The following is a 17,816-nucleotide window of genomic DNA, read 5'->3' on the forward strand; positions in this document are numbered from 1 at the left end:
GACTTCCAAGGTGTGCCTTCTCAGCTTTCATCCAAGACTGAGCTTTCCATTGTCCCTCTCTGGTAGATGAAGCTACCATGATGACAATCACTATTTCTGACTAAAAACCATCCGAAGGAGAATTCAACATTCACTAAGTTACTTGATTTCTTTCTTGAATATGCCCATCTCATTTAAATAAAGGATGCGCTTTTTTGTATATTTTTTGCCAAATATTGTTTATGAGAACAAGATATAGAAAGAAACAGCATTATTCTGCAATAAATAGCAAATCATACTGAACGACCAAGTTCTTGAGAAGCCACAGAAAGAAAACTTTATTCTTTTTCAAAAAAATCATTCTTCTTTCCCATGTTAAGTCTACAAGGTAGCATTTCTTCCCAGAGGCAAAACCTTTGTAACCAGAGGTTTTGTTCTTTTCTTCTCAGTGTGTCCCTATCAAGCTTAGGGACTCACCTGTAAACCCTGCAATACATGCCACCCTCCTTCCCTCTTTCTTCATGTTCCAAACCAATTTGGACTTTTTAAGTTCAAGTACCCTGACTCTAGCTTTCCATATATTTTCTTTTCCCTTTCAGAACACAGTTACATTGTAAACTTTGGTAGCTAAAACCTGAATTATGTGGATTTGTTCAATCAAAGAGTTACAAAAGCATTAAGACGAAGCAGTCCGGGTAAACATTCACATAACGCATCCTGTCTACGAACCACTACAGCTGCCCAGTAGTTGAGCTCTTGGCAATTACAAATGTAATCAAAAGTGTAAATCAAAAAGATTAAAAGACCAGTAGCTCCAGTCCATCAGGAGGCTATCCAAGGATGGGATTTGCTCACCATGGTCTCTGAAAACCACCCTTGCACAGATGAGGAACAAGTCCAGCAATTCTCCAATTAAGTGGTCAGTGCAGAATCTGAGGCAAAGGTCCTGGTGGCAGCAGGACCATTTCCACAATAATGCCAGACCTTTAAGTAAAAACTGGTACTCAAGAGTGGTAATAGGAACAGCATTCCTTGCCAACAGTTGTCAGACTGATCTGATGGATGGCAAGTATCTGACTTTGGTTGCTATGAAATCTGGTTACAGAGAGCACTCAAAAGAGTTACAAGACGCTTGACTAAAAACTGTTGGATGGTAAACAGACTAATCAGAAATTTGCAGCAGCTACATAAGACTGATACTTCAGTAAATAACGGAGGTTACACAATCCCACATGGAACAACTATGTTGTCTATGGTGCCTGACTACAGGCAAGACCATTAGATATCCAGTCATCCAGTCCAAAATTATCAGCTGATCCATAATGTTATCTTTAAAGGCAGGAGAGGATTTTTCGACCCTAATCCCATCAAAACATAGCCACCAATACACCACATCAACCAGCACCCTAGCTTCTCCACAGTTTGAATGAAATTTAGGAATATTTGAATGGAGTGAAATTCTAGAATGTGACACCATGCCTAAATTTTCTGGAACATCGAGAGCCAAAGAGCAGAAGGCTATTGATTCTCTCACATGGCCAACCTCTAACAGCTACTGGAGAAACAGATGGTATGAAAATAGACTGCTGAGCATCTGCAGCATCTAATGTTAAGTGAGGCTGCAGACAACCAAACTAATGACAGACAGAAGAGATGCCTATGAAGGAAAACTACTCAAAGTTTCTTCCTGTTTGATATTTAACATGGAACTCTTTGTTCAATCTATTAAAAAATAGATTAATTGATTGTTCAATCAATTAAAAAATGTTTAAAACTACATGGACTCTCAACAGGCTATCTTGATATCATCTGCTCCTCCAGGTTCTTCCTAGGAAAGAGTCTGCCATCCCTCAGACAGCTATTTGTATAAGGATAGCCACCTAAGCAGATTCTACTCCAATTAAATGTTACAATCAGTAATATAATGTGTGCATAGAACTCTTTTTTTAGAGAAGGAAGCTATCTGAAGTACAAGAATTGTTATAAGCTCATGCTGTGGATGACCTGATCATCAAGTCTGTGGTCTACTCAATATTCTGTACTAACAAGATCCATACAAAGACATTCAGAAATTCACTGCTCAAAATATACAGAATGAAACTGATGTGAAGAAACAGGAAGTAAAGAGAAAAATTCATTTTTGATGACAAATATTTCTGGGTCTGAAAGCAAAACTGAGGCAGCTAAATATACTGGGACTCCAGAATAATTTAGAGGCCCATGAAATTTCTTACCTACCCACTTAAATTCTTGGAAGTCTGCACCCACTTGAAGCTTTTTTGTCAAAACAAGGTAGCAAGCAGTCTGACGGCCTACAGCTGTGCAAGCCCAGCTGAGCCATCTACTGGAACCAAAACACACCTAAGCTCTCTGGGGACTTACAGATGAGGCATGGAAGCAGCCAAGTCCCTCGAGAGGCCTAATTCACCAAACACTGTTCCATGAGTCTACTAACACAACAACAGTAAGATACTCAACAAAAACAGAACAGATATCACTTCCACAGAAAGCCATGAGAATAAAAGCAAATAGTGGCAAATGCTGTTTCTCACATTTAATGTAGCAGTACAGCAACTACAGCCCTGATCACTGAGGTGATAGACCTGCACCATACAACTTCTTTGGTCATAGGAGTTTCACATCTGCTTTTTCCAGCAGACTGTTCTAACCACTAAGCTACAAGTGAGGTTGAGAAAATACTCTTCAATCTTCCTGTTGAAGATAAGCCACTATGAAGGTACATACAAGTACATGAAAGCAAATTCACAAATCCCAGGGGAGCAACAGGAAAAGATCAGATGTACAAGCTGAAGAAAGATATCAGGGATTGAAACCTGGTGATTTCTCAGAACTGCTTATTCACTTTAGATTAAGAAGTCACTGCAAAAATGCAAAATAGATATTCCATACAGTTAGTGGTCACCAGAAGACTTCCCTAGTCCACGTGACCACAATATTTCAGGAAAGATCAGATGTTGCTCCACGATGACATACTGACTTGCATTTTTCTCCCATTCTTTCAGAATTTAAGTGTTTTGACCAATGAGTGGGCCTGTGTCTCAAGAGTAGAGATTCTGCATACAAGTTGATTTTTCGAGTAGTTTGCTGTAACAGGAAAACACCCCTCAAAGCAAAGCAGATTCCTAAAGTAATAATACAGAAAAGAAACACTAAGCTATTTTGCAAGACTCATTCCTCATTTATTTGTCAATGAAATGCAAGAAAAGAGAAGGCTGGCATTGAGGCAAAAAAAAAAAAATTAAAAAAAGGCATCTCTTCCAGAGCACTGGAAGATCGATGCCAGGATTGTCTGCCTGCATCCTGCACACTTGGTACAAAACCAAAACCAACCTTTCCTACCCCCAAAACCTTCACTGCTTACTGAGGAGGTTATCTGTTAAAGAACCCAAGAAAATCACACGGATTAACATGGTACCACAATCACAATCCCCCATTCCATTTCCCCCAACCCTAACACCACACCCAAATGGACAAAAGCAATGGGATAATTCATTCCACATTATTGCTTGAATTTCGATAGTGGATTGTAGCATTAACCCTGCAGAATGTGAGTCATTCTTCTGTCTTACAGGCATTGTAGGGAGTAACCTGCATGTCAGCTACTAAGAATCTAACTGCATCTGAGACTAACAGAGCAAATGCCTTCTTTAAGCAGCAAGATGGGGAGCCTGGATTTGATCAGAGACTGAGAAACACTCAGAGCAGTTAGATTTTTCCTTTGTGAGGGTGGAGGGGTTGGAGGGGTATGAAAGGCATCTGATAAAATGCTCCAGAAGAAATAGTTCAACATGATTATCTTCTGACCTCCAAATCATTTTCAAAAAAAGAAATTGTATTCCTGAAGTTAACACCCCCACCCCCCAAAAAACTAAAACACCACTGTGTGACCGGCCTTCAGCAGAATTATTACAGTAGAAGGGGGTCAAATTCTGAACCTGGATATAGAAGACTACTACCAGGAAAAGCCATTAATACATCAAGTCCTTTTGGCAGTAGAAAGTAACCCACACACTGAAAACATACCTTCTTAAAAACAGGTATGTACCAGTAGCAGTATATAAATAAGGAGTGCTGTCACGTAGTTCAAAAAAATACACACATTCAGAATTCTGTATCATTAAATACAGAGGTGGGTGAATAAAAACCAGATTTTTTTCCCCACTCTTTCATAAATTCTGGGGAAAATGGTACAAAACCCCAACATTTTGTATTCACTGTTTTGTTCTAACAAAAATCAAGGAGTTTCTAAAATTTGTAAATGAAATTAAAAACATGGTAAGGAAAATTCAGAAGAAAACAAATTCTTGAAAGACTTAGGTCTAATAAAGCTCATGGCTTTGAAAAAGAGAAAAGCATTCTAATTATTTGCACATTTACAAAATGTTTCAAGTAACATTTTGTACATCAGTTAAAAAGATGTCATAGAAGTGCTGGAAACTGCAACCAGATCTAATCAGATTAAGCAGGTTGATCAGTCCTAGCTTCTACTTCAAACAGTAAAATATATTAGAATTAAGAGGGAAAATAATTTAAACATTCTCCTACCCAAACTTGCTCATCAGTCAGCAAACATGCATATAGGGCCAGCAGTGATCTCTGTGGCTATTTCTTGAAAGTGCCTTTTCTTGCAATTAAACAGAAAACCAGGACCAAAGCTCTTCTTCACAACATTCAAGCACTTTAGTTCAGCATCCTTATCCAATTCATTTCTAGTTCAAATTAAATTGTAGTTTAGTTGAAACTCGCATGGGAATCTCAAACACTATTAATCTTTTAGTTAAGTTGGCTACCTGTTACCCCGAATAATAATGGGAAGTCCCTAAATCATTCTGTAAAGTAAGAGCTGTATTTTATTTTACCCCAGACCACTACTCCATGCTATTACATTCTAATATCTTAAAAATGCTTCAATGTCTGCCTCATTACCCTGACTTTTGCAGAAGATAATATTTTTAAAGTTGTTAAAGCGCTATCTACAAGACAAAAGTGGTATTTCAAAAAGAGTTAATCAACTCCAAAAACGCACACTGCTTTTTTTTGTCCTTCACCTACTCTAGGGCTAATCAAGACAAGAATTAAAATATTGTCACCATTGCATTTTTAAAGAGTCCAGCATCAACTAATTGAATGAGTCCCATGACGTTAATGTTGAGAAAGGATAACGTGCTCATAACACACCTTTAATTCTCTTGTCTAGACTAGGATTTAAGACAACAAAATGCATCCAACCCATTGACAAAGAAAGTGTTCGAGTTGCAGTCATCATTGTGAACTGTACCTAAATTATAGTGTTTGCCTTAGTGCAGCAAAAACTGAATACTAGTCCTGTACTAGAAACCTCTGGAACACAAAACAAGAACAAAACAAAACAAACCCAAAACAAAAAAACAGAGCAGCAGGAAGTTAGTGAATAAGAGAACATACAGAAGCAGATAGCTATAGCTCTTGTTACCTTAACAATCACGTAAATCTTTGTACAAGTCACTACGTGTCAGGATAATTTAGCATTGCAGTCCCAATTGCTTCCCTATTCTCTCTCAAAACGTTATCACATACCACCTACACAATCTACACGGAGGAAAAAAAAAAGTTTGAGCAACACTTGCAATATTTCAGAAATTAAATAACCAGTAACTCCAGGTTTATTCTTAGGTGCAAAAAATAAAAACCTGACATTCAATTATTAAGAAGAAAACTAGAAAAGGGATAAATTTAATGATTTTTTTGGGGGAGATCTACCCTCTCAGATATTCCACATTTTCATCCAAAAACTTTCAATAGCCAAAGAATGTCTATTTTTGAAATTTCAGTCTAAAAAGTATCTCTGCTAACAGGAGTTTTAACTAAACGTAACATTACCCAGAATGTTTTATATTTGACCAAACAACTAAATTTGCTTCTATCCACACACTATCCAACTGAATAATTATTTTGAAATAAAAGATGAAAGTTACTCCCAACTGTGTTCGCTATAAAAAACAATATTTAAAGAATTACTGTCCTCTAAGCAAAACAGAAATTCAGAAGGAAAACCAGAAATTCTAACAAGCAACAATTTTGTAAAATAAAATTTTCCAAATATTCATTGAAAAAATGTATGCCAAAACAACTTAATGAAGAGCAAGACAGAACACATTCAACTCCAAGCATTAATGCTATATTATTGAACTAAGCTATGAAAGCCATTAAAGTCACTGTTATATCTGGTCTTTAACACATTAAATAGCATTTTTACAACACAGGCACAATCAAGCAATACTGCACAACCAAAAACATATTTAAGAGTCTTGCCACATACTGTTCTACTATTTGACAATTGCAACTATCCATATTTATTCACACAACTCTACAACATAAGGTACAGCAGCAATTAAGACCCAAAACCAGAATTTGATGCAAAATAATACAGGTATCATTTAAAAAAAAAAAAAAGCTACACTCTAAACTAGCACAATCTAAACTAAACACACATATAAAAAGGAGCTTGCCTACCTGGCTTTTTCAATAAAAGTCCAAAGAACACCTAAAAAGTAGGAGGGGATAAAAAGATTTATTTTCAGTGTCCTCACATGGAAACTATTATGTCACTTTACCTTACAAAGAAAAATAAGTAAAACTTGGAAAGGAATACCTATACAATTATCTAGATGGGTGGGGGGGTTGGGAACATGCAAAAAAATCCCAGAGAAGACTCTGGCTACAAGCATCGTCTCCAATTTTCATGGTTTCCACTGAAAAGAAACCCAAAGTATTATGAATATTTCAGATTATCAAGAAAGTGAGAGTGGGAGAGTGTGTGGGGGGAAAGAGTCAAAAAATCTCTTCAAGTACGTAATTTAATTCAAATGCTACTACAGGAAAACATTAAAGGTTATATATTCCAAAGATGTACAAGCACATTGAAATATCTAAGACTAAGTCAAGCATCTTTAAAATAACCTTCTATAGCTTAAAATTGCACACCGTCCGAGACATTTTTAGAGGATTGTCCATATATGAATTGTAGAATGTATGTAGAACCCTATAATTTTATCTGATAGAATCAGTTCATTAATTTAAATTTAAAACAAAAGTAGATTCACAAAAAAAACATATAAAAATCTAAACTCAATACAACACTTCTTTCTGTCTCTAGTTATTTTGAAAACACCAGAGCATAAATCTAAGTCGCATTCTTTCTGTTACAGACACTTTCTAGGGCACAGTCTATGTATCAGTTCCCCAATAAGACACAAGAGGTGGCCAGACAGCTGAAGGTTATACAGTCAATTAGGTACGACTGACTACTTGTGTTTACCACCTCTTTATGCGTGACTGATGCTTAAAATATTTGCATTTTGTTCTTATAAATCGATAAGGTTCTCACCTCAGAAACAGCCATTAATAGGTGTCCCTTAACAAAAAAAAAAAAAAAAAAAAAGAGAGAGACTTGTAGAGCTTTTCTATTATACTTAAATATTTTAACACCATGGTCAAAGTTTGCACCATGTCAGAATTTCATCCAGTTTCCTGCATTTTCTCAGAAATATGTCCAAGTGTTTGTTGAGATTTAAAATCTGTTACTCTGTTCTTCCAATGAAGTCCTAAATTTCATCTGATGGGTGCACAAGAGTGGCTGGCAGCTTGGCCAAGCATCCTGTGGAAAATTGGGCCATGGTTATTACCTATTTCATGTAAAGATGAGTACTGTACTTGAAACAATACACTACATCAAGATTATTGCAAGAAAAAGAACACTTGCTTTTAAAAAGACTTCAGGATTGAAGTCTGCCCTTATTTCTACCACTTCCACACAGCTACCACCTACGAAAGTCCCTAGACATTTGTCAAGCTTTGCATACAGTACACTACTGAAGAAATAGAATTTTCTAAGTTTCACTTCTACTGAACATTTCAGTGTTTCTTCCTGGAAGGCTGGAGCCATGTTTGTGGTTGAATGTGTTATAGCAGTGCCTATGAAGAATTCTCTAATCAGTTCTTAAAATTAGAAAATATTTTCTTAAAATAAAGATGCAAAATACATAGAATTTCAGAAAATCAAAAAATTCAACCTTGTTTAAAGAGGACTTATGTTCTTTGAATAAAAACCATTCTTAGTTTTCATACTACTAAGAAAGCAATATTTTCAACTAGAAATTTGAGCAATTTGTAATTTCAAGTATAGTCTTCCAGACTTAATCCCCATTAAGTCACTAAATACATCAGTTACTACTGACTGAAGATGATGATTTCACAATTAATAAATTTCAATACTTCGAAATGTTTTAAATTACCACACAGAATCCCTAGACTGGGAGTCAGACTGTCATCCTAATAATAAACTCCACTGCCACAAAGAACATTCTTAAAGAAACTCAATGTTTCTGTGACATTTCATAGCAATATACTTAGATAATTTAGTTTGCATTTTCAGCCAATCTAAATAAATAAATTCTCTAGTCTTTGTCTTCTAGAGAAAAAGCAACAGATCAGTGAAAAGGGGTTTTTTTTCCACTACTTGGAATAAAATAGTATTTTTGAGAAATGCTTTAAGTAGCCTCTGTTAGTCTCTAAAACATGAACATGACAGTCCTGTCTTTAAAGCGCTGGTCAGACATCTAGAGAAACTACTGCAAGTGAAGAACTCTGAGTTAACTTTGAGTTCTTTCTATTTTTATGCTCTAGTTTTCTTCTTAAATAGAAATAATAATACTCCCTATTTCATGGGGTTCAACTTAAAAAAAAAAGTAAATGCCTGTAGGACAAGCTGAGTAATTACATTATTGAAGGCTACACAAGCAACTGGAATAGATACCCAGTGAGGTTTAAATTTAGCTTTATAATAGAAAAACATTGCAAAGTCATGTTCAAAATTAAAACTCAGTATCTGGCAAATATCAGCAAATTCTCTTCAGAAAGCTTTCTAATCACACAAGAGACAAACAGAAAAATGTTAGAAGTTACCCAACTCCTTTTTCCACAAACAAAAATAAAATTTACACTGCTTAATCTGCATATTCACTACTTACTTCTGAACCTTGATATCTAACTAGAGTGTACCACTTCCAACCTGCTTCTTTTCATAGCTTCTGTTCTTCCTTCACTGCAGACCTTCACTGGCACAGGCCCACTCATCCAATTTAGCCTCGCTCTCACAAATAAAAGGCTTCTCCAGAAAACAGCTCATTCTGAAACTATAGGGAGTTCTGTCTGCAGCATAAACGAGACAGCTCTTTGCTGCCAAGCTTGTAAATCTAAGAAAGGTCCCGGAGCTGCAGCACCTACCAATGTACAGGTAACACACATTGTGTATTACCTCACCAGGAGGAAATAAAGCACCAGTTGAATACAGAAAGTAAGTAGGTTTCAAAGCTACCACATAAAAATATTATGCTTACGTACACTCCATCTTCCCTGTAGTACAAATCCTCAGCATATGGAAGAATCAGAAGAAACAATGCTTAATGGACATATTTGGCACAAGAAGGGTCCAGAACCTGGTATTAGGTGCCTGAAATGCGGTTGGAACAGCGCATTTCAGATAAGCACCCAATTGTACAATGAATAAGACCTCCCAAACTGTTTGCTTAGCTATCATCATTAGGGATAACAGCATCAAAGAAGCATGGAGGCACTCCCAAGTTCCTAAATATGTACTTATATATATAAAGGTATATATTTATATGCACATACACCTTTGGCATCATTCTGCACAACCCACCGACCAACATTAGGACACAATCCCTCTGTCCTCCTACCTTGTGATTACACTCCTTATCCAGCAAAACAAGGTATCCACAGCTTCACTCACCTAGGGCACCACCACCATCCTGTCCCCCATATACTGATACTAACACACAAGTTCCAGACAAGCAGTGCCAGTTGCAGGCACTGCAAGAACAGCTGATTGCAGAAGTGATTGCTTTGTACAGCACAAGAAACTGCCAAGCCACTCCTTGGGTAGGTACTGCTCTAAGACACAGCATCTGCAGGAAGAAGAGAGGCAGCTGTGATTTTGCACCACTATGATTCTTCATCCAACAGCAGCAGCACTCTGCGCAGCGGGAAACTCTGTCCCAGAGTACAGTGTGCACTTCTGAAATCTTTCCCTCCTCCTCATCTTCTGTCTAGGCAGAGCTGCTGGGGGTGCACCTATCCACTCAGAACTGACACGGCTCCCTTACTGATGATTAAAGCACTCAGATTCACTCTTAGAAAGATCTAAACAAAAATGTTTTACTTACTTTGAAAAGAGGAATATTGTTTACATTTAAAACATTTCCCAGGAAAGAATTTCAATCACCTGTTTAAAAGCTATGGAGGTATCCTCCACTCTTGATAAAGCTGTGCACCACGACTGAAAGGGATGCAAGGCCTACATACACTACACAAGGAAGTTCAACTTTATAGTTTTGCCATTAGGAGCGTTCTCTGCAAGCTGGAAGACGTGGATTTCAGACCTGTTTCTAAGCCTATTTATGCACTAATATTAAACAGCCATTTAATGAGAACAGAAACTATAGCGGCAAGAGTGATCTCAATCTCTTCTAACCACTACACTTCAGAGCTAAGTGAAGGTCCACTTGTTTCCCTTCTTTCATTCATAAACATGTCATTCATTCCTCTAAGGTCACTCAGCTTCATCAGGTGGAGAAAAGGACTCGCTTAGCTTGGCTAGCCTGGTATGTGGTGGTTAGACAAGGGAAGTAGAAGACTCAAGCGTGCATCTCTTAACCTGAAGAGGGACTTTCACCTGGCTTTTCTACTTCTTGGGAGAGTAATCAAAATTACTCTCTAATTATGTATTAACACAGGGATTCTTTCACCCAAAAATAAAACAAAATAGCAAGGACAATATGTAAAATGCAGAAATACCTACCAGTTAGAGACTTGGCCAATTGGTTTTCAAGTACAATGAAAGTTCAGAGATCTTTAGATCATGGGTTTGTATCAAGAATAGCATATAAGTTGTCATTTTCAGGTACATCTCATCGAAAAACCCTAAGTAAACAGACTATGATTAGATGATTAGGACAATGGATTAAATGCATTTGTGCAACCGTAAATTACAATTTGGGAGTCCTTGTACAAATACATATTTTATCTGTAAATATGCATTTTTCAAGTTTAACTGGTAAAAAGTATGCAAGCTTAAGTCTGTAGCACAGTAGGTCTTACACTGCCTGTGAACTTAACTTTTCAAACGTAACACTACCACCACAACCCACAAATATAAGATAAGGGAAGTTAACAAGTAAAAATCTGGTACCCTTGCTGAAACTACATCTTTTTAATATACCATACTCCTTTCAACTTCATGGTGAACTTGCCACTAGTTACCGCATGAGAGGAGCCCCGAAGAAAAGATACAAGGACTCCCTGAAACAACATCTCAGCCTTGGCCATATTGATCAACATCACTGGTCTACTCTGGCCTCCAGTCGGAAGGCCTGGAGACACACCATCTATAATGCTGCTGCTTCCTTTGCGAAGGCATGAAGGATCACTCTTGAGGAGAAAAGACAACGCAGAAAGAACAGTGTCTTGCAGAATACACCACCTAAGGAGTCTTTCTGCTGTGCCTTTTCCAATTGGACATGTCTATCTCATATTGGCCTTATTAGCCAACAGCATGTTTGTAACAAATGTGGATAGAGCCTTTCCCAAATCTTCATTCGCGAAGCCTTGCCATGACTCCTTTCAACTACAACTCAACTAAAATTATCTGGATTTGCTAAAACTTTCAGGATTTCAGGGGCTTCTAAATTACGTTGCATAAGTGAAATTTAGGATTACAATGTTGCTCATATGTTTCGCAAAGTAACTAACCAAAAGCCTAAAGCTGAAGTGTTGAGTGAAAGAGCTGGAGAAGGAAAATAAGAGCAGCATTTAGACCCACTCTCATCAGTGCTGAGTCAATGTAACTATGGAAGTAAAACTTGCTTCCTATTTTGCTTCACCTATCTACAGCTTGTCAGCTGGGGTCTGAATGCAGATGCTCCACTGCAAGGTACAACGCAAGCTGCAAAAGCTACACATATATATTCAGAGACTAAATGAATTTATATTGCTGACTCAATATAGGAAAACCAAAAGCATTTATTAATGAATAAAGTCTACCCTAATGCTTAAATAAAAAATGTTCTTCTGTAAGGTATGTGCAGTGTAAGGACGGCAACAATACTGAAAATGGATTTTTCAAAATGAATTCAAAATAACTCCATTACATTGGTCTTTAGAAATCTCCTAACTGAAAAAGTTTGGACACATATTAAGAAATACCCACTATGAAAAAGTTGCAAGTCTCTAAAAATAGCAGTGCTTTGCTTTCTCCCTCCCCTTTCCCCTACTCACTCTCCTCCCCAGTTTCAAAATACATCTTCCCCAGGCCTTGGTCTGGAATGGCAGTTTCTGTGAACAGACTATACCCGACCATACAATTAGCCATTATTATCATCATCATCATCATCATCCCCTTTTATGCTCTACTCTACATTAAGATGCAAATCCAACGGCTGTGGCCCAACTAAGTTATTTACAAGGGCTTCCCCTTCAGATGTCCAAGCCAAAGCTACAACCAGTTCTGCGATATAATTACAACCTCTCTCCACGGGCAATAACAGATCCCTGTCTGCGACGATCTGGCCAGCGGCATTTTCTCATCTATGCTATGGTTCAAACGGTTGCTATGATTTCAAATGGTGCATTTACCCTTATTTTAGCGCGATCGGCTGCATTTCAGCCGCTGACATCTGACTGATTGATGTACATCTAAACAACGCAACGATCAGAAAAACAAACTGGCAGTAGGCACCAGTGTTTCACCACCGTGGGTTTGCTCCTAATAGAGCGGCTGGCAACGAGACCGTGGGAAATTTAAGGGAAACACCAGCATACATGAGGCCTAAAGCTCACAGCCGGCACTTCCACTGAGAAAGAGGCTGCCGTCCTGCACTTTTAAGAGTGGGAAGTTCATGGAAATACCTATGCAGGTATGCGAACAGGCAGATCTCTTGTCTGCCGCACGAAAGCATCCAGGTACTCCCCTTACACATCGGCCACGGCACGTCCCCGAAGAAAGTGCACTCGAGGGCTGACCTGATACAACATTCGGGGAACTGCTTTTCCACCCCCCCAGTTCCAGCCTCTGCCCAGCTTCTCCGCCGCATTTCACAGGGGAGCGCTCCGAACTCCCCGCACACGCGAACGGGGGGAGGGCAAACGGCGGAAGCCGCCGGAGCCCCGGCCCCTGTCCCCGCTCTGCCGCCCCCGGGCCGGCGCCCGCCCCCGGGGAGCCTGGGGCTGCGGGCGCGGCACCGGAGGGGGCGGCGGGATGGGGGCTCGTCCTGCCGCCCGGGGGAAGGCAGGAGGGAGGCGGGCGAAGGAAGGGAGCCGCGGGGCAAGCACCTGAGCGGGCGTGGGCAGCCCCCAGGCCGGAGATCCGGGCACCGGGGCGGGGGAGGAGGGGACGGAGGGGGGGGGCGGGCGGCCAGCAGGCCCCGGCGGGGCGGGCCGGGCCGCAGGTGGGCGTCGGGCGCGGCCGCCGGAGGAGCGGCCGCCGGGCAAGTCACCTCTTGACGCGGATGATCTGGTCGCGCATGGGTCGGATGTCCTGGAAGCTCTGCTGGTTGACCAGGCTGTAGACGAGGATGAAGCCCTGCCCGTTCTTGATGTAGAGGTCCCGCATGGAAGCGAACTGCTCGGTGCCCGCCGTGTCCAGGATCTCCAGGACGGAGGGGGAGGCGTCCACCTCGATCTCCTTGCGGTAGAAGTCCTCGATGGTGGGGTCGTACTTCTCGATGAAGGTGCCGGTCACGAACTGCACCGTGAGCGCCGACTTCCCCACCCCGCCCGAGCCCAGCACCACCACCTTGTACTCGCGCATCCTCCTGTCAGCGCGGACCGCCCGCCCGACTCGCACCTGCCGACGGCCCCTCCTCACCCCCCCGCCATCGGCCGCCCCGCCCTGTGCCCGCCGCCGCAGCCGCCTCCGCTCCGCTCCCCGCCCGGCGGATGCTCCCGGCCGCCGCGGCGGCTCCTGGGCGGCGCTGCCGGCGGCGGGGCCGCGTTCACGGGCTGCGGCGCGGCCGGGGTGGGGCAGCGGCCCCGCCTCCTCTTTCCCGTGTCGCCACGGCAACAGCCAACGGGGCGGGACGGGGGGGAAGAAAGAGCGGGGAGGAGGAGGAGGAGGGGGGCGGGCACTGCCTCGTCACGTGGAGCGTGGGCCCCGTGCTCCCCCCCGGGCGCGGCGGTCGCACGTGATGCCGGTGGCGGTGGTGCTGGTGCTGTCTGTGTCTGTGTCCTGTCCCTTCCCCTCCCGTCCCGTCCCTCGTCCGGCACTGTCGCCCTGGAGACACGGCGACCGGCGACCCGCCCCCCGTGCTCGGCCCGGCTCCGCCGCCGCGCGGGCCTCTCCAACCGGGAAGGGCCAACCGACGGTCACGCGCGGGGGCGGGACGAGCCAATGGCAGCGCGGGCTGGCGCTCCCACGGTTCCGCTTTCCTGTCTGCTGGGGGAGGGAGGTGGCTGCGGCGCGGTAAGTTCGTGCAGTTTTCGACCTGGCGGCTGTCCGGACGTGCCCACGGCCACCGTGTGAATCCTGCTCGTGGGTATAAAAGCAAATGGGATCCATAAAATCCACTGCAGCGATCCAGTGCGCCTTGGATCATGTGGACGCACTGCGGTCGTGCCTGCAAGGGATGGCCAGAGGCGTTTGTTGCTAGTGGGTGTCTGCCTTCTCGTCCCCTTCTGACAGAGAGAGGGGCACAGGAGAGGTGGTGGTACAGTTTGGGACAAGCGCTCAATCAAAACAGTAAGGAAAATGAAAATGGTTGATGAGATGGCATTCACAGTTCCTCATGGCAACCAGTAGCGCTCTGGAAAGATGCTCACACTTGTACGATTGTCTTTCTGCTATGAGACAGATCCTTAACCTTTCTTTTTTTATTGTTTTTTTTTTTTTTCTCAAACATCACTGCTTGGAATGATTTGATACAGGGAGTAAAGACTTGCTTTCCATTAAAGGCTTAAGGGTCAGCCAGAGCGGTTAGTCAGCTATTCAGATGCTTTCCGAAAGCTGTTTGAAAAGGAGCTCGCTCCTGGTGCTGCATTTCTGACTGTGCTGTTCTTCCCTTTGTGCTGTCATATCTTCATCTGAAGTAAGGCCCATGGTGTCGGCCTGCTTTCCAGGCAAGTCTGGTTTTGCTTCCTTGTTGGTTTGTTTTCATGTTTCCAGATCTAACAGTGGCAAATATATTTCTGGCTTTTTGGAGCACATTTGACCTCTGTCCAAGTCTTTTGGTTAAATGCTTGCCATGTGCAGTATTTTAAGCTTTCCAATGTTTTGCTTGGGCATTCTGTTTGGCTTTTCTTCTGTCAATTTTTGACTTTTGATTATTTTTTTCTTAACTACAAAGCTTTAAAACAAATATATGTTAGTAGGATGCCCATAGCTTAGGTCTGTCTAGAAGAAAGAAGACTGTTTGCTGGCTTCTTGCAATGCCCATGCAGTTAAAAACCACCAAAGCAAACTGGAAAGCACACACATCTGAGCGATTTAAGTATATTCAGTACCAAGGAGGTATACAGAATTTGTACAGGACTGTCAGAATCCCTTTGTAAATGCTGCAGAGCCTGGCCAGTCTAGTCAGAATTGAGTAATAGTTTCAATGAATAATCTAATTTCTGTTAGTGACTCGAGACCTTCAAGTAAAAGAAATGAGCCTACAAGAACATGTAATAGCACAAAATGCAAGATACTGCATGTATGGATTAATAACTATTTGTAGTGTAAGTCCAGGAACCCTCCATCAGAGTAATGGGAAAATACCTGGGTTTATTAGTCAACAGTGAAAGGAAGCTGCCAGTTTAATGTGGTTGTGAAAAACAAATGTAACTGTGGTATCCATACAGTCAAGATTCCGGATTACTGGTGAGACATTACTGTGTCCAGTAATGATAAATCATGTCCAAGAAAGAGAAACTTGTACAGAAATACATCTGGGAGGGTTACTGGAAATGAACAAAGCTTATCTACAAGAGTACTCTGGGAGTATTTGTCTGATTAACCTAGGAAAAGCAAATGCAAGGGAGGGTTATGAGCAACCAGTAAGGCAGGGTGGAGTCAAGCTCAAGCGAGTAGGCATTTAAACTAATGAACAACATCGGTAGAAGAGCATGGATCTAAACTGATTATAGCCTAGACAGAAAATTAAGCCCTATCTCAGTGCAGTGAAGGTTTCAACGTTGTGAAGAACAGTGAAAGATGAACATATCTAGCAGGCTTTAAAATGTATTGCATATCAGAATAGGAAGATTATGTGCAATCATGCAAAATAGATTTAAGTGATCAATGCTGAAGGTAGGAGATTTGGGCTTACCTTCTTATTCATCCTGAGACTGGAACAACCTCCCGATGTTTGGAGATTCTCAGAAAAAAAGCTGTCGGCTGCCGGGTCATGACTAGGATTGTAATTAGTGGGAAGGCAGCAGTTCAGACAGAGGTAACAGGAATGCTACCACTGGAAATTTTTTCACCAGGTGTTCAGTCTCATTGGTTTGACGGGCAGCAAAATGTTATTTCACTTAATAGGGTGTGCCGGGACCTCAGAAATTTACAGATTGGAAATACAGAGGAAGGGTGTATATAGCATGGAGGATATAAAAGAAAAGGCAGGATGGTCAACTGGAGGAGGTGCTGGATGCCTTGAATGGATGGCTGTTACCAAGGATCTCACCATTCAGTTGTTAGGCTGAACATCTCGCTGTTGCTCTGTTTTTCTAGCCTTCTTTTTTGGTTTTGAATCATCTGACGAGAACGACAACATTGAAAATTCAGCTAATAAATGTTGGAGGCTCAGCCTCAGCCCTAAGAACAAATACAGTATCAATTATGTAGTTATTTATAGCGAGGTGGAGAATAGGGGGCCACTTAGGTGTTGCCAGTCTTTCTTTTATGCATGTTGCTTATACTTTTGCTATTCTTTACTGAAGAGTAGGAGAAAAAAAAAAAAGTAGTAAATTTCAGGGAAAGAGAAACTTCCTGCCGTAAAAGATTGAATTGGGCAAAGCTTGGCAGGCAAGTATCTCAGCCCACAGCATGCTTTCCCAGCATGACTTCCTTTGTAGCTTCTCATAGGAGACTCAAGAGTCATCTAGTCCCTTTGTGCTGGACAGCTGGGTTTTTGCTGGATTCCTAGGATTTAGGAAGTACAGTTTTACTGCTCACTTCTCAAGTCTTTTTATGTCTTATATTGAACTGTCTTATTTCAAACTTCAGCAGCCTGTGGCTAACCGCACCATCTTACGATAGCCTGGAGTTTCTCAGTAAATATTAAATGTTTATCTTATGCAGCAACAAACACAATATTTCTTTTTTTTTTTTTTTGCTAGCTATGGTAGCCTCTGACTATACATTAGGGAAAGAGGAAAAAGGCCTTTAACATCTGTTTTCATTCCAAAGCCAGGGTTTGCTAATTCTTCACTACTAACAGTATCAGTCTCAAGATGTAAAGTGTAGCAATATAAAAAATGAGGGAATCCATAGCCCCCTCACCCTGAGAACTGATGATGGTCTTCTAACACTGAAGCACAAGAGAATGTGTGAAATAAAGCTTGTCTGTTCAACAAACTGCTCTGGTGTATATTTTGTTTTCCATTGTCAAGTTTTCTTTTAAGTGCCTATTAGTAGAACAACATGATTTCCTGTCCTTGCTTACCATCGTGTCTTTACATTCAGACTATCAATGCAGTTCTGTCATCACACTGATTTCTCCTAACTATGTGTCATTACATTATTCAGGAAGCATTAAGGGTTGAGATTTTGCTTAGTCTTTAAT

General features: G+C 41.4%; 1 protein-coding gene across 2 annotated transcripts in view; it reads right to left on the reverse strand.

The window, feature by feature from the left end:
* Window positions 1–13,959, reverse strand: part of RAP2A (RAP2A, member of RAS oncogene family) — a 33,187-nt gene extending 19,228 nt beyond the window's left edge. Inside the window, exons 1-2 of one of the 2 annotated variants that reach the window (XM_027645107.1) lie at window positions 9,791–10,178; window positions 6,493–6,523 (exon numbers count right to left, since the gene is read on the reverse strand). In XM_027645107.1, coding sequence (XP_027500908.1) covers window positions 6,493–6,523; window positions 9,791–10,016 — 257 coding nt within the window. In that variant the 5' untranslated portion in view covers window positions 10,017–10,178. Of the gene's footprint in view, window positions 1–6,492; window positions 6,524–9,790; window positions 10,179–13,550 lie in introns of those variants that run through there. The other variant, XM_027645097.1, reaches the window with a different exon arrangement.
* Window positions 13,960–17,816: the final 3,857 nt, after the last annotated feature.

Source organism: Corapipo altera, unplaced genomic scaffold (genome assembly GCF_003945725.1).
Source record: "Corapipo altera isolate COAL_440 unplaced genomic scaffold, ASM394572v1 0, whole genome shotgun sequence".
NCBI lineage: Eukaryota > Metazoa > Chordata > Aves > Passeriformes > Pipridae > Corapipo > Corapipo altera.